The 25,072-nt window shown below is 40.3% G+C and overlaps 1 protein-coding gene across 1 annotated transcript; it reads left to right on the top strand.

The window, feature by feature from the left end:
- The first annotated feature begins 684 nt into the window (after nt 1-684).
- On the top strand, nt 685-24,826 carry BMP3 (bone morphogenetic protein 3). The gene is made up of 3 exons (XM_060011679.1): nt 685-1,009; nt 17,298-18,208; nt 24,635-24,826. The coding sequence occupies exons 1-3, from the start codon at nt 685-687 to the stop codon at nt 24,824-24,826; spliced, it is 1,428 nt and encodes a 475-aa protein (XP_059867662.1).
- The last annotated feature ends 246 nt before the right edge of the window (nt 24,827-25,072 follow it).

The following is a 25,072-nucleotide window of genomic DNA, read 5'->3' as shown; positions in this document are numbered from 1 at the left end:
ATAGCGGGGTCCCAGCTGTCTGCGAGGGCGAGGGATACAGCAAGATTGGCTGCCAACTGTACAGATCAGCCAGAGAACGAAGGCAGTCTCTCTCTCTCTCTCGCTCTCTCTCTCTCTCTCTCTCGCACACAACACACACACACACGCACACACACACACGCGCACACACACACACACACACACACACGCGCGCATACACTCAAAACTCGGACTGGCCGCACCGCGGCTGCTCCAATCCTTGCAAAAGGCGAGCGAGCGCCCTCAGGACCGCGGCGCTCAACCCCGCTCAGTCTCTGCGCCCGACACGGCGCTAGTCCCCGTGCCCAGAGCGGCAACTTCGGCCGGGTGTTCCCGAAAATAAAGCGGGGAGGGAGGGTACAGACAGATCCGAAAACTCCCCGGCCGCACACGCCACGACTTCAGCTCTTTCTTGGGGTCCGAGTGGAGACTGCGCCGGCAGCGCCCTGCGCTGGTGAGGTCCGCGCCGCTGCCGGGGAAGAGCCCACCTGCAGGTCCGCGATCGACCGGCGCAAAAAGTGGGGCTGGTCGCTGTCCTGCTCAGGCAGCGTCCGGGCTCCGGGCGCCCTCGCCCAGCTCGTTGGGAGTTCAACCTTCCTCTCTGCCGCCGGCCCTGCGCGCCGCAGAGGGAGCCCCCAGGACGCAGCAGCGGACGCGGACCTCGCTATGGCTGGGGCTCGCAGCCTGCTCCATCTATGGCTGGGCTGCTTGTGCGTGAGCCTGGCGCACGGACAGAGACTCAAGCAGCATTTCCCGGAGCTCCGCGAGCCCGTGCCAGGCGACCGTACGGCAGGTGGTGGCCCAGACCCCCTCCCGCAGCCGCTCGACAAGGTGTCAGAGCACATGCTGCGGCTCTACGACAGGTACAGAGGCGGCGGCAGAGCCGAGGCGGCGCGGACACCGGGGTCCTCGGAGCGGGGTTCGCTCCCTCTGCTCCCCCAGCCCCTGAGCGAGGGCAACACGGTTCGCAGCTTTCGAGCCGCAGCAGCAGGTGAGTGCCCGAGGCGCCCCCTTTCCGCGCTCCCGCCCCAGGTGTCTCCCGGGACCCCCACGGCTTCCTCGTCTGCCCTGTGTTACCTAGAGACCTTCCCTCGCCCTCCAGCTGCCCTCCGAGCCCCTCGGTCCTGTCACACCCCGCATCCCGCCTATGAGTCAGCCCAATGGTAGAGTCCGAATTGAGAGGGAGAAGTGGAGAGAAGGGCGCTGAGCCCTGGAGGTAGTCGGTTGGAGGAAGTGCGTGAAAGAAGGGAAGGGGCTGCCCCCCACCCCGCCCACAGGGTCCTCCTGCCCTGGGTGTCTGGAGCTTCTCTGGGGTACCTTGTGCTGATGTTTCTTAAGTCGGTCAGCGGAAATTCCCTTGGACTGGGCTTTAGCCATGTTTACCTAGAGGCAGATGTCATTTTATGCCAATCCCGGGGGCACCAGAGAGAAAAGTCACACCTGAACTAGATGCCTTCCCTTGGGCTTTTAGACAGTCGCTTCTCCAGACCTTGCACCTCCTCTTAACTCGCGTCCTCTGTGTTACTATATTTGACACTTTCTACTTGATAGTCCCTTGGTGGCAAACACACAAACTAAACCAGGTGCTTGGGTGTTTCGATTATTTAAAACCCATCTGGGCAAATAGGGGCTGTACCACCCACCCTGGGAGGAGCTGGAAGGGAGGGGAGCAGCCGTGGATGTAAACACCTCTTGGAATCCGCCGATGAAAATCTGCTCATCCCGTTTTTCAACACACAGATCACTGCGGACTGAAATTCATGGCTTAACAAGGTTTCTCCTGGCCCCTGCGGTGAAGCGAATAACTTATGCTAACAGCCTGCCTCCCTTGTGCTAACAGCTTGAGGGAAAGTTTCCTGGACACTAACTCGGTTTATGTGCTTTGAGGATGCACCAGGCTTTTTTGTTCACTACATTCATGATAAAGGGACCTGTCTTCAGTGAACCGTTGAAAAATAGCCAAGAACTTCAAGTAAGGAGGCCGTGCCTCATGCTCTATCAATTCTGTCAGAATCACTAGAAAGAAATCTCCCAAAGCTTTGATATGTAGGACTCCTGGAAAAGAGGAACACAAAAGCATCCATCAGGGAAAGCCCTAGGTTGACACTGTAAATATACTCTAGAGCTCATAGGCATGATGACATTTACAATAAACGTGAATTATGCTTTCTAATGCAGAAGTCTTCAGCTATAGTCTGAGCTGAACCAGATTTCACTTTCTTCTTAAAACCACGAGCATGATCTATAAGGAGCTGGCCTTTGCTACGGAAACAGAAACCTGCTCTGGTTCATCCACACTGTGTCAGCCACTTGAGAAGGCTGTCCTGACAGCTGACCACACCAGTGAATGCCCTGTTTACTTTAGTGCAACTCCAAGGGCAGAGCTCAATGAAGAAGTAGTGTGGGAGAAACAAGGGTAGTTGGGTGGGCAAGGCAGGTGGCAATAATGAAGATACTGGAATCATTCTTATCTCGATATTCATTTTCTTGGTACTCTTCCCAGGGAGTAGCTGAGGTACCCAAAAGGTGAATAGCATTTTTGGTATCGGCAAGTTTCATTTTAGTATGAATCACGAGGTTTGGAGGTAGCATGTGAGTTTGTTTCATTCACAACTATTGTATAGTGTTTTTGTATGTTTGTTTTAGACTGAGGGAACCATGAGTGGGAGATGGATAAGGATTTGAATACCTCAGCCCCCTTTACTTTTGGGGTCCAACTCACTCCATGCATTATAATTTCAGAGTGTCCCTTATCAGCCTCTCTGTAGTCTTATACCATCAAATGATAAACTCTGATACAGAGGCCAGAAGTTCCCTTGAAATGATGAATTGCAGCTTGAAGCCTATATACAAGGCTGCGTGCCCTGATAAGAAAAGTAATTCCTTTAACATCCTAGAGACTGTCTTAATGACTTATTCATCAAATGTAGACACTGGTTTTTGTGGAAGCTGAAGTGTCCTGTTACTACATTGGAGACTTCTGGAGAGACTGTTCGCCTTGGACCCCTTCCAAGAGTGTTCAGTTACTAACACACTAGAAGGGCCTTATTATGAGGCAGTTCTGGCTTTAATAAGGCAGGGCTCCAGGAAGGTGCTAAGGCTTTTGTGTGTGTCTCTCTCCTTTATCCATAACAGCATTTCTGTAACATCCTTCAGCTTGTGACATATATTCTGATGCAGGCGAAAGATGCTGTCTGCATTAATAAATTAGATATGTTTTCTAGTCCGTAGTGTTTAAGTTTCACAATGTATGGGCTTCTCCATACCAAGGATGTTAGAGATTTTAATGGAAGGTCAGGTGTGTGCTGTATCTATGGAGTGGCTGCTGTTCTGGCAGACTTTCCCAGTGCTTATTCAGGCTGAGTTATAGCCTTAGAGCCCTATTTGCTCCTAGGAACATACCTGATTAAAATTATTTATTGTTCTAAACCTAGAATATCTTTGGTTGAAATTTAGCTGCTGTGGTCTCCCTCTGATTACTTTCTACTTAAACCATTACTTGATGGTGGGTGGCATTCATCCTAAATACACTTTCTGCTAACCTTTTTCTCCTCCCTCAATGGTGTGCAGTTGGTGTGCCAAAACCGTAAGTTTGGAGAACTCATAAGTCTTTTTGTGATGTGTAAGGGTTTACATAAAGATACGTTTTATCTTTCCCTTTGTAAAAGGTAATTTACAAAATTATTGATGACAGAGAAGTTCGGCTTTAGAAAAACACACCGTCTTAAAGGAAGACAAGAGGGATATGAAATCAGCTTTTATTTTAATCTTAGTTTAAGTTGTCCTTGGCTTCTATGTAATAAAAAAAGAGTATTTTACATGAGGTTTTCTCCTGGCTTGGTCCTTTAAGATACATACTTTGTGTTCATTAGTTTCTCATCATTTCCATAGTCACTTAATCTTATTTTTCTTAATCATAAATTTAACCTCTTTAGGGAAAGCAATTAAAGCACAGATGTTCTTATCAGGAAACTATCATTATTTTAATTTATGACATGTAACTACAAAAATGGTTGCATTTCAGTGGATTTATGTCACCTTAAAAAAAAAAATCACACAGACTTCAGAGACAAAAAGAAAAGAAAATTGAGGAAAGTCAGACCCAAAAGTGAATATTTTCCTTCAGTGAGAAAGGGAAGAGTCTTTCCTACTGTAACCAAAAGTCTTTAAAAATGAAGAATTATAAAGTGACATGTTTCTGAAGTGTAAGTCTAAACTATAAGGCTTTAGGAAAGATATAATTAAGGGCTAAACAATCATTCCAATAGGAGCCAGTCCTGTAAAATGCATGGGCCAGTGGGAAAGCATCATTTTTGATGGATTTGATGGCAAGGGGATGTAACAACTTTATTAAAACACAGTTACCTTGAAATTCCTGGCACCTAGAAACCAGGCTTGAAGTTAAAGAGTACTTAGATTATCTGATGTTTTTATTCCAAGAACAATAGTACATCTGGAGAGGGGGACCTGGATGTGCAGCTGCTTTGAATTACACACTACTTTGAATACATGATAGCCCTTAATGAAGTTTTTACTGTAATAGACAAGACAGCTTTACAATCTCTGACATTTAAAAATCCATAAAACCATGAATTCTTGATTATCTATGCTAATGGAAAAGAGAAAGAGAATGTATTACATAGAAAATAATTTAAATTTAGCTTTTTAGTATAGTTAGACACACTCAAAGAGACCAAAAGACCATGAGGGTCAATGAAAAACATCGCCTAAGCAGATAATTCACTAGAGGAATATTTGTACATTAAAAATATATACATAATTCAGAATATATTAAAAGGGTTACAGACATTTTATCTAAGCAGTGGAAATTTATAAGCACTTGATTGACCCAGTTCAGATTTTTCTAAAAATTAAATAGAGATGTGGATGTCAAACCTGCTCTTAAGCGTTTTGGGATTATACAATTTTGTATTTGGAAGAGGCTTTAAAGAAAGCAAGTCCAACCCCTTACTTAAATGGAAGAAGAAATGGGCATCATGATGTATTTGCCAGACAGTTTTTCGAACATACTGAGCTCATCTCAAAACCTATGATTTCTAATCATCTTATTTTCTAGGAGAAAATTTTTTAAAAGAGGGTCTTTAAAAGATGTTAACAGGTGTTACATATAATTGCATTCCCTGGTCAAATAAGTTTGGGAAAAATGATCAGTTTGCTTTGGGACCTTTCAGGTCCTTTAAATGCTAGTGGACTCTCTTAAGAGTGGATCACTTTCTCCCCAAGAGAGCATTTTAGAGAATTATGGTTCTAAGATATCTATTTGGGTAAACATTGGTTCAGAGCCTTCCTAATTTCTCAAGAAAGAAGATATGCAAAATTCAAGTGAATATTATGACTGAAAACTGTCTCATTTCTCATTTGTTTATTCAGGATGTTTACTTACATTGTTAGTTTTTGGACTTGAGTCCAGTTGGCATTGTACAGTTGGCCCTCCACATCCCTGGTTACCAAGGATCCAACTACAGATTGAAAATATTTGAGCGGAAAAATTTCAGAAATTTCCCAAAGGCAAAACTTGATTTTGTTGAATTATAAATACTCTAGAGATGGTTTAAAGTGTACGGGAGGATGTGGTAGGTTATATGCAGATACTATGTATGCCATTTTATATAAGGGACTTAAACATCTGTGGATTTTGGTATCTGTAGGGGTCCTGCAACCAGTTCCCTGCGAATACCAAGGGCCGACTCTACCATCTTCCTGATTAAATATCTTAAACTTCTCTGAATGTAATTTTAGAGTTTCTGTCATTAAATTTGATTTTGCCTGTTTCCCTATGAATTCTCCTTCATTGTTTTCTTCTATAGGATTAATATTTATTATTTTACATCTAATCTGGTATTATTCTTTTAAAAGAAAAGCTACTTTATTTGTGGAAAAATTCACTAGAGGTCATGCACATCACTTCTTTAATGTTTTACCACAATTAATCCTTGGTTATAGATACCTATCAAATCTCTTATATAATCCCAATTTGTTTGCTGTATTTATTAGATACAATAAAGCTCATACCTATCAAAAAGCCTAGTGAAAATTATTGAGCAACTTTGCATATACTTTGTGTTTGTTATTCAGGATTTTTGTGCTCCTACGTCAGAACTTTTCTCCTAAAATTTTAATGGTTTTCTCGTATATCCAATGTGTATACCCTAGTAATCAGTATCTTAATAACTTTATTTCAGTGGTATGGTGGAAAGAAGCTTGGCATCACAAAGAGTCTCTATTTGAACTTTCCTACGCCAAGTTTCAATTCAGAGTGAATTTTTAGGTTTATGTTACGAACACATGAAAATAGAATTTTGTAATGGAAACACTGACATAGTATTAATCAAGTGACACAAGTATACCAGGATAATATCTACTTTGGACCATAGTAAACCATGACAGTATGACCGAAGAGCCCTCATCTATGGAATATATTTAAAAATCCATTAACATTGCTAGTCTATTCATATGTTAGTAGTGGCTGTGTCCTAGAATATTTTCAGGGATGATATTATTAAAGGCACGGGTGTCTCTTTTTTCATCTGAAACATCGGCATGTAAGTCATAAAGCCAATTGACCATGGGGTTTTATTAACTCCTTCAATGATCTACCTTCCTTTACGACCCATCATTTCTTGGCAATAGAACTACAGTAAATGCAGTGCCTTGATTTTATTTGGGCACACTGTAAATAAAAGTGTTTGGACAAACTGATCCTACTGTATTACCAACTTCAGTATGTTCTTCCTTTATTGAGTGAGTAAATATTAAATATTCCTATTAAATATTATAGTAAGTGTTAAATATTCCTTTTACAAAATAATTGCATCCAATAGCTTTAGAAATGAAAGCTTCTTTGCCCAGTCCTCTGATTTTACAATTAAAACTATTGAGGCCCAACATGATCTTCTTTGCTTTTCCTTCAAAGAAAATTTTAATTTAATTGCATGGTATTAATCTAAAGACTGTTTGAGTTGAGTATAATTGCTGCACTTAGGCATGGGCTAAGATAAATGGTTTTCAAGAAGAGAATAAGTTCCTAGAGTTTCAGTTTTTCTATTTCCTGAGGCTAAGCATTAAGAGATCTAAATGCTAATCTTGGCTGAATTGCTAATTAATAAAGTTATCTAATATTGCTAGGCCTAGTTTTGACATCTATCAAATGGCTTAAGTCACACCTACTGTGCTAGTCTCACAGAAAGATGGTGCAACTTAATTGAAAAAAATTGAGTGTGAAAATGCATTAAAAGTTTGGAAGTCCTATATAAATGAGGTATTCTTAATATTTGGAGATACTGTTTCTCTCTAGCTTCCCACAAAACCTTAAACCTACGTAAAACATTAATAATTGCAATTGTTTGTAGCACAAAGGATATATTTGGGTAGAAACGTAAATACGAACCGGTAGTAGTCCTCTTGTAATACAATCTATGCTATGCCAAACCTACATTCGAGAAATTACCATTTCTGTCCTAACCTTGGCGGCTGCATGCAGCAGAGTTGCACCTTTTTATAGTGATTTCTTGAAGTTAGTTTTTCTCAAAGTATGGTCCCTGGATTGGCAGCAGCAACATCACCCGGGAATTGTTAGAAATTCTCCAGCCCACCCAAACCATCTGAATCATACTCTGAGCTTGGGGCACAGAAATCTCTGTTTTCACAGGCCATCAAGGTGATTCTGATGCATGTTTGAGACACTCTGTTCTAAGCTCACGTCTCTGGAGTTTTGAGTATCTTTTAACCAGCGTCTGAAATCTAGGATTGATTAACGTTCTAGTTCTGGTCTCATCTGGCCCTTTTAGTGGGCCTTTCCCCCAGACAAATGGTTTATTAACTTATGTAAGGGTAACTTTCTTTCACTTTGGAAGGTATATTAATGTCTTTATGACAGTTTTACCCTGGGGAGGAGTTCAAAAGTAAGTTGATAAAGACGTCTTACCCTTCTTTCACAGCTGCAGAGAGTTTGGGGCCTGATAGGATTGCTAGAAAGAGGATGATGGGGCAGGGGCCAAGTCTCTGGAGGGCAAAGGGCATATCTCATTTCATGCTTGTATTCTGAAGGCCTGGCATAGTTTGCCACACAGTAGGCACTCAGTAAATATTTCAGTTGACCTGAATTAGATGTTCAGAGGACTAGATAAGAAAAAATAGTAGAAAAACTATTTGCCAGGCAAAGGATCCTTTAAAAATAAGATTGCCATGAAAGAATTTTCCATGAGGCACTTTACAAAATATACGTTGAATGGCAAAACTATTCTATTTTATATACCACTGTTCTTGTAATGCTTCTTTTCTGATGAACTGAAACTCCAACAGTACTTATCTCCAAGAAGGCCTTTTGCTGACTTGAAAGTTTTTTCACTTGAAAGCTTTTTCACTTTAGTGTGAAGTAGGAAACACTTTAGAATCTGGTAAGTTTATACCGTTGCTCATTCAACAAATTTGACAAGTATTTTTCAGGATATCAATGCTCCAGACTGTGCAAAGAACTAGGAGTTCAAAACTTTATCCAGACATGGGTCTACCCTCCGAGAGCTCACAGTCTAGGAATGCCCTTGGGTGGAGGCTAAGAGCAGATAAACTGATTAGTGAACATTTTGCTGTTCTAGAAAAACATACATTATACCATCTTTGGCCATGTTTTACTTTGGACATAGAGAACGGTTGTTTTGAGATCCCATAAAAGTCAGTTATTTGACTGGAACACTGCAAGAAAAAACACATTCTGACTTTGTGTTCTATTTAGACTCTCCATCTCACCTTTGCCTGGAAACCGAAGGTGGCATAGAGGAACTGCAGCCTTGACTCCATAATCTACAGCAAATATTCAGCCAGTGACCATGGGCGTATATGGTCCTGTCCTAGGCACCCCTGCATTTCTAGCAGCTGTGCTTTGTTTGGAGAAAGAGGTGGAAAAAAAAGAGTTGTTCTTAGTTACATATTTTCTGTATGACTAAAATGTTTTCCCTGCTTCCTGGGGATTTAACAAATCATCAAGATTTCATTTAGTCTATTTGTTTTAAAATCAGACTTTACATAGAAAGCTTTCCATTGTATATTCTATTTCCCTTTGAAAACGTTCTGTGTGGGCCAGCACGAAGGTGACCTTCCACTCACCACTCCCTGGGCACTGCCTCAGCTGCTCCCTGAGAGGAATTGAACTGTCGCAATAGTACAGCTGGTCCCAAGTCACAGTTTCCTTACTGAGCCCTTGGTTTCATGAGGTGTAGGTGCTTTCTTTTCAGATGAAAACAGAAATAGATCTTGTACCTTTATCTAATAACCAAACTCCTAAAAAAGTCCATATAGGTAGTACAAGACCTGGGTTCCTCTCCAAAATCAATGCTCACCAGCTGGCTGCCTTTATGGGCCTTCATTTTTACATTTCTACAATGAATAGGTTGGACTAAATCTGTTTATTCACAAAAGAAGCATTTATTGAGCACCGCTTAAGAGTTAAGCCCCACGCTCGGGACTGAAGAGTCTGATGTAATTACTACAGAGCCTTGTCTTTACGGAATTTATGGTCTTAGGAAGGAATAACAATATAATGAAAATAGTAATAGAGGAGGGGTCTGAACCGAAGGAGTGGGTTGTCGTGACAAGCTTGCCTCTGCTTTGCCTTAAAAATAGAATCTGGATAATAATCAAGGAGAACTACGTTGGGTAAAAGCATTTCAGGGAGAAATGGCAGCAGCGGCAAAGTCCTAACAGATGTGCAAAGGAAAGTATGGCTTGTTCTGAAACTCACCTGACTTCTAAACCCCTTTCCAATTCACAGGTATTATGACTCTAGAAAATTCAGAATAAGATTATCATGCCAATGGCACATCCTAACTAGACCACAGTAGACGTATTCTCAGCAAGGAAAAATCCAAGCTTGTGCTAGTGCCAGCAAACAGTAAGAAAACAGCACCACCTATTGGTAGTTATATTTTGGCATCAAAAACATTTCCTTAGGAAGAGCTGGAAATATAGCCTATCGTAGTTCCTTGCAAGGGATCTGAGAGGTTATCTAGTTCACTTTTCACACCTTCCCTACCGTAAAGAGATCCTCCTGTAATAGTCTTGAATTATGACCATCTCTCTTCTGTCTGCCTGGTCCCACAGGGGTCTCACCCTCAGGCTAGACACTTAGAAAGTCATTACGTTGACCTTGATTCTGGTTCCATTCAGCTATCACGTTTAGACTTAATTCTCATCTTTGACACTGACAAGAAAAACCCTGATCTCTCTGCAGCCCTTCAAATATTTGCAAACAATTCTCACGTCACCGATTAACCTTTTTTTCTTCTTCTTCCAGAGCAGGTGTTCTCTATTTAACTCAAATTTGTAAGAAATAACTTTAAGACCAACATCTTGGTTACTTTCCTAGTTGCTCTCTTTTATATCAATAAGCTAGCTAAAATAAGAGCACCCAGAATTAAGCATGCAACTCTAGATAGAATTGGATTGGCATGGCACAGTTACGTTCTCTAATACCTGAAGACTACCAACAGCCTAAAAATACATAAACTATTGTTTTGTAACCTGATAACATCTGCCATTGCTTTTTAATATTATTATTATATGTTTGTTCTTATTAACCAGAAAGTATACCTCCGTTTCCGGATGCATCGATTCCAAATAGGTAAGTATCGGAATATTTCAGAAGAATAGAAAAAGTGAACACGAAAGTATTTTCCATTCACTGATATTTCAACATAGATATCTTCTTCACAGATAAGTCTGCTACTCATGGGGAAGAGAGAGAAGGCTACTGCAAAACTCCTGTTGTTAAGTATACGAGAAGATACTTTTTTGAAAAGATAAATTAATATAAAATCTAAAAAAGCATGAGAGTAATTGAACAGATATTATTACCACATATTTCAACTTGCAGGGAGGTATTTATCTTATCTTATATACTCTACTGCACTCATCTACTCGACTCCATGCAGCTCTCTCACTACTCTTTTTGTCCATTTATAAAGACTAAGTACTTGTTGACTTGTTTTAGGGAAAAGAGCATTGACTTGCACGGAAATGAAATGCTTAAAGTCAGGGAAGGCAAAAATAAAGTATGGGTTCAAGGAATGTTTTGTGGAATTGTTGAGACTTCTAGCTCACTGTTTTAAAAGACATGGGGAGGAGGGAGATCTAGGACAGGCAGAGGTAATGCATCTCCTCATCTGGGTGGAAATAGCAAAGGCATCGAGTGCTAGGTATCATACAACACCTTTAGTTAGGAGCTAAATGTGAATTGGTCATTCCTTTTCTGAATTTCGGCAGTTTAGGTGTCTGTAAGGACTTCGAATAACTACGTTAATCTGGGATATTTTTATAAGTTCCCATTAAACATTGGAAATATTGCTTATGCAAAATCTTCCAGATGTCCAACACTGCTTGTGACTAGAATGTGCTGCTTTTATCTCCTCCCCAACACTCCCTTTTCCTCTCATTTTTTTTTAATTGAAGTATAGTTGATTTACAATGCCATGTTAGTCTCAGGTAGACAGCAAAGTGATTCAGTTATACACATATATATATTCTTTTTCAGATTCTTTTACCTTATAGGTTATTGCAAAATATTGAGTATAGTTCCCTGTGCAGTAGCTCCTTGTTTGTTATCTATTTTATATATAGTAGTGTATATCTGTTAATCCCAGCCTCCTAATCTATCCCTCCCCACCTTCCCCTTTGGTAACCATAAGTTTGTTTTCTATGTCTGTGGGTCCATTGCTATTTTGTATATAAGCGCATTTATATCGGTTTTTTTTTTTTTTTAGATTCCAAATGTAAGCGATATCATATGATATTTGCCTTTCTCTCCTCATTCTTAAAAGTCTGGTTAAAGGTTGCATCTTCCCCATATGTCCCTCTTCCCCATACATGGGGAAAGTTCATTGCTCCCTCCTTTGTGCTCCAAAAGCATAGTTAACACCTTTGACGGAAAGTAGCATCATCACGGCGTAGCTACCTGCATATTGATCTTTTCCCCTTGTCCTGGTGTGGACAGCAGTGGCCATTGGGCAGCGGACCCAGCCAAGGGTCCAGCACCTAATAGGTGTTCAATTCATATTTGTTAAAGTAAAACATTTGTTTTGCTTTAGTTCCTGTTCTTTGTTGGTTGTAGTGGTTGTATATGTGTAATACACAAATAACACAATTGAAGCTATGTGTGTAATTGCTTTGCCATAAAGCACTGTTGCTCAACTGCCCATTTAACTCTATTTTAGAGCAGTTTGTTGGTCTTAGACTTCTGATTGCAGATTGAACTGATTAGCTACAGCTGGAGGGAAAATTTAAGAGTATTCACCAAAATTATCTTAATATAATGTCCTTAATAAAGGAAGGTGTGTTGCATTCCAAGAAAATAATCTTTTGCTCAACTTATGTTTTGGTTTGCATATTCATGTTTAGCAAATTCCTAATTCTTCACCGCCTTTGTAAAACAATGCTTTTTTTCTTTCCTTTTGGACTATATGACCACAAAAATGGTGGTCATTCCACTGTCCAAGAGAAATTTACTTTGAACCACAGATGTGAGTCACATTATGTAATTTAAAAATTTTAGTAGCCACATTAAAAAACATGAGAAGTGAAAGGAGAAATTAATTTCAATAATATATTACATTTTAAATGTTCTGCGCCCACACCAACAAGCAATTCTTGAACACCAGCAAGGGGTCTGAGAATTCAACCGAATTCTGCCACCATCTACCCGAAGACAGCATCAAATTCCCTAGGTAAAGGGCTCAGTCCCACAAGACTGTCCTCCACTTCAGATGCCAGTCCCAAACCCAGGTTGTTTCCTGTGCTTCTGACCAAACTAGCTACAGATTGGAGTTTCCCACAACCTCCTCCTTGGGTTTGGTTAATTTGCTAGAGTGGCTCACAGAACTCAGGAAACCCATTTACTCACTAGATTACCAGTTTAGTATAAAAAGATATAACTCAGGAACAGCCAGATAAAAGAGATGCAGAGGGCAAGGTAGGGGAAAGGGCTTGGAGATTCCATGCCCTCTCTAGGCACTCCACTCTCCCCAATCTCCATTTTGTTCACCAACCCAGAAGCTCTCCAAACCTTGTTTTTTAAAATTTTTATGGAGGCTTTGTTACCAAGTCCAAGTTCGCTCTGCTCACCACAGGACAGGACAAAATATTGGATTGGAAAGCCAAGAAAATGGCAGACTAGTGTCTCTGAAAAACTATCTTATCAGGGTTTGGATGCCCGTTTCTTTTATAGCACAGAGAGGGGGAGGAGATAAGGAAGTAAAGTAAAAAGGTCATAAGTTTTGGAACTATCCCCTGGAATGGCCAGCCTCAGGGAGGGGGTGTGTTAATTTCTTCTTTCTTGCAGCCATCCTCAGGTGGACAGGGTCTGGATGCTTCCCTGAACAAAGGCACTTTGGTTTAACACTCAGGCAGAGGGGCAGGGTTCCCCGAGGCAGGCCATTATGTATAGACAGTATCCTTTTGGTGAACAAAAGCAGCGGAAAGCAAAGGTTAAAGTAAAAGAAACAGATCCAGTATGTAGTCACATTTGGCTCTTCCCTGTTACAGCTTCCTTATGTAGGCATGGCTGATTAAATCATTGGCCATTGGTGATTAATTCAACCCTCAGCCCCTCTCCCCACCCCAGAGGTGGGGATTAGAGCTGAAAGTGCAAATCCCCAATCACAGGGTTGGTTCCCAGGCAGCCAGACCCCATTCTTAGGTGACCTCCAAAAGTCACCTCATTAACATAACAAAGGACACCTAACGGCTCTCATCACTTAGGAAATTCCTAGAGTTTTCGGAGTTCTAGACCAGAAACGGAGACGAAGACCAAATATGTATTTCTTATTATAAATCACAGTAACACAACATTTAACCCAGTGTATCCAAATATTATGATTTCAACACGTAATCAATATAAAATATATTAATGTGATATTTTATACTAAGGCTTCAAAATACAGTGTGTATTTTACACTTACGGCACATCTCAATTCAAACTTAAGTGACTAGTTGCTATCATAGTGGACATTGCAGGTCTAGTTAGCTAACATTCATTTAGTTTTTCCTAAGGGCTATGTGCATTACCTGCATTCTTTCAATTGATTCTCACAACAACTCTGCCGTTGATACTATTGGGTTCATTTTACAGGTGAGCAAACTGAGACTTGAAGAGTTTAGGTAATTTGCCTGAGTACAGCTATTGGGTGTGGTGGAGCTGAGGCAGGGCCATAGGGCTTTGACTTCAAACGAAGGCACTGAATTAAAATTAAAGCCATCAGAAGAGGCAGTATGGCGAGTTCTGTGACATTTATGAGACGATACTGAAGATTAGACACAAGGTGAAGGCTGGTTAACAGCAGAGCACAAGGTGTCTGGAAACATGTGTGAAAGAAGGAAATATTTTGAAGCAAAATGTAGGCAAAAGGAGTAGGATTGGTTTCCCCACTAAGACACCATCACCCACATCCCTCGGAGTTCATTTCTTCCCTGCCAGTGTGTTCCTTTGGCAACCACCTGATTGCCACATACTTAGAACAGAGTGACTTCTCTTTCCTTCCATTTAAAACTTCCATCTGGGTAAAAGTACACGCTCTTTGAATGTATGAATTAAAAGTATGAATTAAAGCTAGAGTCTGAACAAGCCTGATGCCATGGCTTTGTTATAAAGGTCTGTAAAATATTATCCTGGTGTCATGGATTATACAAACATTCACAAATGGCAGTTTACTCCTTTTCCCTCACACAATGTTAGAAATGAGTAAAATATGTTTCCCACTGCACTTCCCTTATAAATGGGGACTCAATGAACTCATTTTAAGTTTCCAGATCTTTATAAAAATGTTTTGTTTTTACTAAAATATGTTTTTGATCAAGAGCATAATTTCACGATTGCGTGTATGTTTCTGAAATAAATATGTATATGAAACAAGTGTATGGAGGAGGGCCCAGGCTCTGGTGACTGATCCCAGGACAGAGGATTCTTGAGCCTAAGCTCAGCCTTACCATTAGGTCATTAGATGATCTCAAGAACAGGAACCAATTTCTGCCCTTACTAATCAATTGCCCATTCTGTTACTCTCTCTCATTTCTGCATCTGAAGACTTGGAAATACAAATTGCCCAGTTTCGATAATTCTGTCGCACTCTACAGAAGCAATTCAACTCTTATATTCATGTAATTGCATAAACTTTAGACAAGCTCCACAACAGCACTAATTCTTCATGACACGCTTGACTGTGTGACTCATTTTTCAGATGTTATCTGAAGATGGAGCTATATGGTCTTGCTTACCCGCCCTCATCCTGCACCCTTAACTTTGTGAGGAAGATAGAAGAAGGGGTAATCCCTGTATTATGGTTAACACCAGTACGAACAACAATAATAATTTATACTTAAGAAACACTTACTGGACCCTTTATGAACTGATTTACACACATCTCATTTAATTCTGATGACAGGAGTATTATTCCATTTAATGAATGAGAGCACTAGTTACGTAGTTAATAAGTGGCTGAGTTACATAGTTACATAGTTAATAAGTGGCTGAGCCAGGATTTGAATCAAAGTGAATTTACTTTCACCAATGCTTGTAACCAGTAGGCTAGACACTGCTTCAGATAAGATGCTATCATGACACTGTGCCAAAATTCTAGGAATAGTTCTTGGCAGTCTCATAATTAAAAGCCAGAACTCCCAGCTCTCATACCACTATGTTTACAAGTGTGTTTCAGTAAAGGAAAGAGAAAATTAGTAAAAATGGCTGACCCTTGCCTTAATCTTCATCCAGTTGATAAAATTACTCCTTTTGTTTAATTGTGGTGAAAATTACATCATTTAAGTATAGCTATTTTTAAGTGAACAACTCAGGGGCATTTGGTACCTTCACAGTGTTATGCAACCACCAGGTTTATCTAGTTCCAAAATATTTCTATAATCCCAAAGTAAAACCCCTACCCATCAAGCAATTTCTCCACATTCAGCCCCTGGCAAACACTGGTCTGCATTCTGTCTCTACGGATTTACCTGTTCTGGATATTTCACGTAAATGGAATCGTACAACATGGGACATTTTGTGTCTGACTTCTTTCATTTAGCACAATGTTCTCAGGGTTCATCCACATTTAGTATTATCAGTCCCTCATTCCTTTTTATGGCTGAATAATGTTCCATTATATGACTATACAACATTTATTTATCCATTTACCCATTGATGGACATTGAGTTGTTTGTACCTTTTGGCTATTGTGAAGAGCAGTGCTGCTATAAACGTGCATGTACGTGTACTTGTTTGAACACCTGTTTTCAATTCTTTTGGGTTTATACCTGGGGTAGAATTGCAGGGTCATGTGATATTTCTATGTTTAACTTTGAGGAATTGTCAAACTGTTTTCCACAGCAGCTGAACTATTTTACATTATAGCCAGCAATGTAAAAGTGTTCCAATTTCTCCACATCCTCACTAACACTTGTTATCTTGTTTTTCTTATTATAGCCAGTCTAGTATATGTCAAATGGTACCTCATTTTGGTTTTGATTTACATTTTTCTGATGACTAATGATGTTGAGTATCTCTTCATGTGCTTGTTGGCTATTTATATATCTTCTTTGGAGAAATGTCTATTTGATTCCTTTGCTCATTTTTTATTGGTTTGTTTGTCTGAGTTGTAAGGGCTATTTTTATATTCTGGGTCCTAGATTTTATCATATATATGATTTGAAAATATTTTCTCCATTCTGTAGGTTGTACAGACTTTCTTGATAATGTCTTTTTTTTTTTTCTTTTTTTTTGTGGTACGCGGGCCTCTCACTGCTGTGGCCTCTCCCGTTGCGGAGCACAGGCTCCAGACGCGCAGGCTCAGCGGCCGTGGCTCATGGGCCCAGCCGCGCCATGGCCTGTGGGATCTTCCCGGACCGGGGCACGAACCCGTGTCCCCTGCATCGGCAGGCGGACTCTCAACTGCGCCACCAGGGAAGCCCGATAATGTCTTTTGATGCACATAATTTTAAGTTTTGATGAAGTCCAGTTTATCTATTTTATGGATTTATCTACTTTTTTGATTTATATGTTATTTTCTTTTCTTACTTGCACTTTGGGTGTCATATATAAAAATCCACTGTCAAATCCAAAGCCATGAAGATTTTACCCCTATGTTTTCTTCTAAGAATTTTATGATTTTAGTGCTTATATTTAGGTCATTTGTTCATTTTGAGTTAATTTTTGTATATGATGTGAGGTAGGGGTCACGTTTACTCCTGTTTACTTTCTTTCTTTTTTTTTTTTTTCTTCCTAGGAACCCTTGAAAATGAGAAACTGCATATTTTTAACCTGACTTCTCTAACCAAGTCTGAAAACATTTTATCTGCCACACTGTATTTCTATATTGGAGAGCTAATAAATATCAGCCTGAGTTGTCCTGTGTCCCAAGGATGCTCACATCATTCCCAAAGGAAACACATTCACATTGAGCTCTCTACGTGGATCCTCAAATCCACCGGAAACCAAAGTCAACTCCTGGGTCATCTTTCAGTAGATGGAGCGAAACTTCATCGAGATTTTGTTTCCTGGCTGTCTAAAGACATCACTCCACTTTTGAGGAAAGCCAAGGAAAATGAGGAGTCCCTCATAGGATTTAACATTACTTCCAAAGGCCACCAGCTGCCAAAGAAGATAACACCCTTTCCTGAGCCTTATATCTTGGTGTATGCCAACGATATTGCGATTTCTGAGCCCGAGAGTGTGGTATCAAGCTTGCAAGGACACCGGAATTTCCCCACTGGAGCTGTGCCCAAACTGGATAGCCATATCAGGGCTGCCCTTTCTACTGAACGGAGGAAGAAGCGCTCTGCTGGGGTCCTGCTGCCTCTGCAGAACAATGAGCTTCCTGGGGCAGAATATCAGTATAAGGAGGATGGGGTATGGGAGGAGAGAAAACCTTACAAGACTCTTCAGACTCAGCCCCCTGAAAAGAGTAAGAACAAAAAGAAACAGAGAAAGGGACCTCACCAGAAGAGCCAGACGCTCCAGTTTGATGAACAGACCCTGAAGAAGGCAAGAAGAAAGCAATGGATTGAACCTCGCAATTGTGCCAGGCGGTACCTTAAAGTGGACTTTGCAGATATTGGCTGGAGTGAATGGATTATCTCCCCCAAGTCCTTTGATGCCTATTATTGCTCCGGAGCATGCCAGTTCCCCATGCCAAAGGTAGCCATTGTTCTTTGTCCTGTCCTTCCTATTTCCACAGAGTAGAAAGGCACATGTTGAGTGTGTGTTTCCATTTACAAAATCCATCTGGACCTTTATTCTTGCATTCTAAAGTGTAATAGGTAACATGGTTATGCTTGGTTTTTCTTTAATGGTTGTTAAAGTAATATGAAGTCAATATTGGTATGAAGAAAGATATGAGAAAAAAATGTATGTGTAAAACATGTTTTTTGCATTGTTTCCAAACACAGTGCATATTCAGCTACCTGGTCAGTCACATGTGAATCTGTGCCGGTCCACAACAAGCAAGCCCCAAATGGTAGAAGGCTGATCTTTGAGGGGGTATTCAGGGAATGAGTGAATGTCATGAGAGCAAAAGGAAGGACTAATTGGACTGATGCCCTGATGCAGAACATTTTTTGATAGTCTCTTGTGCAATGAATTGTCATCATGGGGCTTAGGACCAGGGTTGGGCTAGGAAAACTTACCTCATGAAATCCACCAGATGCTTATATCATTTGCTTCTCTGATAAATATCAGAACAGGAGTCAGAATAGGGAACAATGACTCTGTAGACTTCTAAGACCCGTTTCAACCAGTCAGAGCTTACCTGTGCCTCTTCCAAAATCAATGGACTGAACTTCATCCTATCAGTACTCAGAATCCTGACAGATATATTCTCAGAAGCCTTCCCAACCCCACCTCCATCTTGCACAGCAAGTCCAAGCGACTGTTCTCTTTGAATTTAGAGTTAATAAAACATATTTGTACCCCTTTGCCTTCCATTAAGCTTATTGCTGCACTTTCATTCTTAGCTTGTAACAATTTGGATTATACAATGAAAAGTGTTCCTAGAAATAGAATTCAGAGGAAGAATAAGAGTGTTTTTTTGTTTTGTTTTTGTTTGTTTGTTTGTTGCAAAACTTGAAGTGAATCAACTTCTGCTATTGTATGTTGATGGAGGGAAAAAACCCTTTGCCTCAAAAAGTGACCAACTTCTGCTTACAGATCTTTAAAGCAGCTTGTTCATGTTACAGGCCTGTGATCATTGGGATGCTAAGGGCAACACACCCATAAAGCAAAGGGCCGACTGAACAAGACCAGGTCAGCCTCAGGGCCAGGACCTTGACCGAAATCCCATTTTCCTATTACAGTGTCTCAGGAGGATGAGCTTTCCACATTTTCTAGACCTTGTGAATTCCATGTTTTGTCAACACAAACACAAAGTAAGCATTATATACATTTATAATGACATAAACTGCCTTATCTTGTCTAAATATTTATAAAGGACATTTTACTGATCAAACGAAACTTGGTCAAACTGCGATAGCATTTAAAACACACAACAAGGATGCCAAATATAACAGGCAGTGATGAATCTTTATTTTACAGTGTGGCTTGCTTTGTGGCATTGAGAGGCAGAAATGGATTCAAACTGTCTCTAAACCTGGGATGACTGATTTTAAGTGGGTCTCTGAGTCTTCCAAATAATCCCTCTCACTCTCATAAACTGTGGTTTCTTCTAGGTAGCCTGGGGAAGGAGTTTCCCTCTCTCTTCTTGACTCCAGATTTTAAGACCCAGGGAGCCATGATAATGGGGAGACTTAGTCAGTTGGCTTACCCGGCCTGGTCTCCACATTACCCCAGTTTGCCTCTCCCATTTCCTGTCGGCTCCTCTTGCTTTTCCTGTTCAAAAACCTTGCTTCCATAGATCTTCATCGTGGCTCTCAGTGATCTAAAGAACAATAATTCAAAAACTTATGAGGGTTAAGTTAAGAATAGAAGAGATAAGTTTAAGGAAAGAAGTGTGGTAGTGCAACAGAATGATTAAATGTGCATGCTCGACCATAGCCGGGTTTCTTAACCTTAAGATGCCTGCAATTTGCCTCAGGATCTTGTTAATCTGTAAGTTCTGATCCAGTGGTTCTGAGGGTCAAGCCTAATATTCTGCCTATCTCACAAGCCCCTAGATGTTGCTGATACTACTGGTCCACACATCGTACTTTGAGTCGTCAAATCCTTTTGCCTTAAAACTTGGTTCCACCTCTTACCAGCTTTGTGTTTTTTTGTGGGTTTTTTTTGGCTGGGGGGGAGTTACTCAAACTTTCTGTATGTTAGGTTTCTCATCTTTGAAAGAGGTACCACAGTAAATAAAAATATCGTAGTATCTACATAATGAAAACAGTGGGAAAATGAGATCATAGAGCACCTTGTGCTTAGTAGGCACTCAACAAATTTTTGCCATTGACATGATTATTCGTGGCCATTGTTTATTATTGTTGTTGTATTAACGGCCAATGGACTGAGAATAGAAAATCAAATGTAGGGGACTGAAGAAAAAACACTTAGGAAAAGGGATCAAAAGAATAAAAGACGTAAGACAAGAAAAAGTTTTGTACATGTTTCTTACCCCTTTTTAAACATCACAAAGCTTCAAACTGGATTCTCCCTTCAGTCCAACAGTCCATAACCTCTTTGGAGGGTAATAGAATCAGGAGGGCATTGGTTGCAGCACTGAACTCATGATAATAGTTGTCAAAACTTGAGATGGCATCAGAACTGCAGGGAGAGTTAACAGGGATAAGGGTGTTTTCTCTCTGAGTTGGAGATGTCCTTCTGCCAAGTTGAGAGTAGAAGTTTGGCTGTGATGTGGAGTTCTCAGTCTCTGATCACGTTGTGTGGATCTGCTTTTCAAGCTTTTTAGTGATTCCCTTTAAGTGTTCCAGGCTTTGTGTCTTTCAAATGGTACAGTCACCTAGAGGATGGGAAGCGTGAAGCAGTGTGAAGCTGTGACATCAGGGGTACCTAATCAGTGTTGCTGTTATCAGCAGTGTCCAGCATGGTAAGCAGAGTAAACTATTTAAATAAAAATATAGTCTGAGCAACAGAGGAAAACAAGGTCTCTGACCAGATCAGTACAAACACATGTGGAATAAGTGAGGTGCCAAAGAACTTTCAGACTGTAGATATACATTTTGCCCCAGAGAAAATTTCTCCCAGGCCAGGACTCCTCTGCTGGCCCTCCTTCCTTCTGGCCTCCTGAGTGAGAGAGAGCCTGCTCTCTAGAGCGGGTTCTTTGTCTGCAAAAGTTGACAACCTGTCTGTAATTCAGAACAGCTGTGTTCTGCCTTTCCCAAATTCCAGGCTTTGCCCTTTCACTGATTCCAATTAGATAGTTTCTGGGCTATCACACCCATGTGGGCTGGAAGAGTGTGGAGCAAAACCCCATGGCCTGAGTCAGGAATGAAGGCTTGGAGCTGATGACATACTCTCCCCTGCTAACGCATTTGTAATCAAATTCAACTCGAGGACATCATCCACAGCTTGGCAGGTGCGGGCCTGACCACTGCAGATTTCATTCACAGACACGGCAGCTTGAATTTTTCTGATTTCTAGCCCCTACAGCCAATCTGTCCTCCCAGGGAGAGAGACCCCTGGCGTTCTGCCATGAGATGAGAAATACCCATGTAGCTTTAGCCAAGCCGTATGCTTTTGCCTCCCCTCACCACCATAAAAGAGATGGAAAACAGAGATTTCAGATGAAAATGATTGAGCCATTGTTGCTGACAGAGGTCCAAGGGAACCAGCAAGGATTGGAAGAGTGAAGGACTTTTTTCATGGAATGGTGCTAAGGCTGGGAATAGCAAAGACACAGAATTAGGGAGCAAGGAAGCTAAACACTTTGAACCAAGCACCCTATATAAAGAAGAAATTCACATGGATGAGGTCAAAATGATGTGCCCTCAATTAATTTCCTGAGGTTTCCAGTTCCAATCTCTGATCATGAAGATGAACTCTAAAAATCCTAAATCTTGATGTACCGAGTTACCTAAGCAAAAAAAAAAAAAAAAAAAACATGACCTAAACAGATGTCAATGTCATGTTTCACCTTCAATAAAAAGGGAGACTGGGGAGAAAAACAACACAGGTTTGCATTTGCCATCACTAGGTTTCTTAAGCTACGTAAAGAGGGTCCTGAGAAATGTAATCGGAGCTCAAAAACAAACAAAAATGATAAACTGGCAAATGCTCCACACTAGCAAATGACCGCATGGATCTTTTGTGCATGATATAATTATTCCTGGTCACGGCAGCTTGATCAGAGAACTTCACAGTGAGAAAAAAGGGGACAACTCCCTCGAAAACTGAGAGGTTGCTGATAAGACACACCAGCAGGGAATCAAGGGCTTGCACCTGGATTCCAGTGAGCCCACCAGAGACAGCTCATAGTTTCTGAATCTATCATTTGTGAGTTAGAGCTTAAAAAAAAAAAAAAAAAAGACAGGAATTTTCCTAGGGAACACCCATGAATATTTTCCATATCTGCGCCAGGTCATTTGCTCAGAACCTTTCATTTTTGTTGATGGGAATTATTTCCACAGAAATAGGTACAGTGGAGGGTATGTTATTATTTATAAGTATTTCATCCATTTGGCAAGTATTAATTCAGTGCCTAGAAAGCCTGCTCTGCTTCAGGCACTGAGGACCAGCCATGCACAGCAGGATTTATGGATCAAGTCCTCGTCTACTTAAATAGATCTACTTTATATGAAAATTAAATAGTATAGGAGTCAGTAAAACATTAACAATAACAGAATATTGTCATAAAATCTATGGTTTTTAAAAAATCCTTTGGGGCATTATCATATGCTGTTTGCATGATTGAATCTTAAAAATGAATTAATAGAGAAAAGTGTAGCTGCAAAAGTTTTCTTTAGAAATCACCAATACTAATGAAATAGCAAACAGTGGCCATTGAGCCCTGTTGTACAATATGGATTGCAGTTTGTCAGTTACACAGATAGTATTGTTGCCACAGGGCACATGATATGCAAAATAGAGCAACATAGACTTCTTAACCTTAAGGAGAGAGAACACCTTTCTTTGCAATGCTACTTAATTGTAAGTTAACTACTCTTCTTAACATACACTTAAAATATCTAGGAAGAAAGAGTAAATAAGGCAGCTGGCCATTATCAGACTAATTTTAAAATAATTTATGCCTGTTAGCAATAATGTTGAAGTCTAATGTATGGATAATTTTTTTCACTAAGATTGAAAGATGAGATGAGACAAATCAGATTTGCCCTTTTTCTGCCCCCCTCCCCCCAATCCTATTTTTTTTTTACACTGTGCCAGCTTTCTATATTATTTGCTTCTTCCTTGGCTTGTATATACTCTTAACCTTTTAACTTGTTGCAGTTTCCCATACTGGGAGTTTTAGGTGTGTGAAATTAGAATACCAATTAATTCACTGGGGGCAGAGGTGCCTCTGAAACATGGCTCAAAATCTTGACATTAGAAAACCAGAGTTTTGGCCTAAATTCCACACCTGAATTGACACATGATCCCTGGCAAGTTACCAAATTCCTGTTTTTAAATTTGTTTGAAACAAAACTGGTTTCATCTGCTTAAAAGAGACATTTGGGAGAACTAATGTTGAAAATTGTGGCACCGCTCATGAAGAAGTTCTTACCACTCTGGCAATACCTAAGCATTCTGGGCTTGGAAGAGTGACCAGTCTTCAATGCTTAGCAGAGCTGGATGATACTCTCTAGATAAAACCACATGTCTCCCGTGGACGTTAATGATTCCATTTGGCATTTCTGGGGAACAGCTTTTACCCAGGTTTCTTTGGTCAAACTTCTGACAGCCATGGGATAACCTCAGGCCCTCTAGATTATTCCCTGAGGATATGCCCCAGACTTAGAAGACGCTACAACCTTTAAGTCTGAACCCATTGAGCAACAGTGACCCCCAGTGGCCAATTGTGTAATCACCATCAATTCATCCTGGTGGTAATCATTAAACAAAGTATAACAAAGTATAAATTTGTTTATACATTTGCAAAATGTATCTGTATTTTGTATATGTATTTGTATATAAATTTGCAAAACAAAGTATAAATTTCGCTATAGCAGTGGCAAAAATATCTATGTTAAATAGGTTCTTGTTAAGGGTTCTTTATGATTAGCATAGGATCAAGATCAAATTGCTTCCGTTGCAAACCTGTTATACAGAACAACCTAGGGTGTATTAATTCTCTGGGGAGTAAGTCATTTTTAATTAAACAATTCTTGCTTTAAAAACTGGATTAAAATCCTCACTCTACATGTCTACATGACTTTAGACATGTCGTTTAAGCTTTCTGAGTCTATGTCTCTACCTGTAAAATGTACGAGATGGCTGTTTTGTTGTAAGGATTAGAAATATTACACAGAACATGCCTGGCACTGAGCCGGCACTTAGTAAATGACAAATCACCGTTTTCGTGATGGTGATATTGGAGGTTGGGTTGAATGTGTAACGATGCCAGGGCTTTAGTAAGCTGTTGAAACAGATTCATAATATATACATTTTAGTGATGAGGGCTGGAGAGCGGAAAAGCAGTTCCACCTAACTGGTGTTCTCTCTTTTCTTTTCCAGTCTTTGAAACCATCAAATCATGCTACCATCCAGAGTATAGTGAGAGCTGTGGGCGTCGTTCCTGGGATTCCTGAGCCTTGCTGTGTGCCAGAAAAGATGTCCTCACTCAGCATCTTATTCTTTGATGAAAATAAGAATGTGGTACTTAAGGTATATCCAAACATGACGGTAGAGTCTTGCGCTTGCAGATAACCCAGCAAAGAACTCATCTGAATGCTTAATTCAATCATTAGTTTATTTTTATGGACTTTTTTTTTTTTTTGCACTGCCAATGCCTTTCATTTCAAAAGATTTTTTAATGGTCAAAAGAGAATGAGTAAATAGACTGATGATTTCCACCAGGGAGAACTGGACTGTATCTGTTTCTGAATGTAATTCAAAGCAAGATTTTAGAAAATATGGACATCTCTTTCTTTAAAAAAAAAAAATCACGCAAGA

This window comes from Delphinus delphis, chromosome 5 (assembly GCF_949987515.2).
Source record: "Delphinus delphis chromosome 5, mDelDel1.2, whole genome shotgun sequence".
Classification (NCBI taxonomy): domain Eukaryota; kingdom Metazoa; phylum Chordata; class Mammalia; order Artiodactyla; family Delphinidae; genus Delphinus; species Delphinus delphis.
Note: the sequence above shows the minus strand (reverse complement) of the source record. Positions and strands in the feature narration are given on the sequence as shown.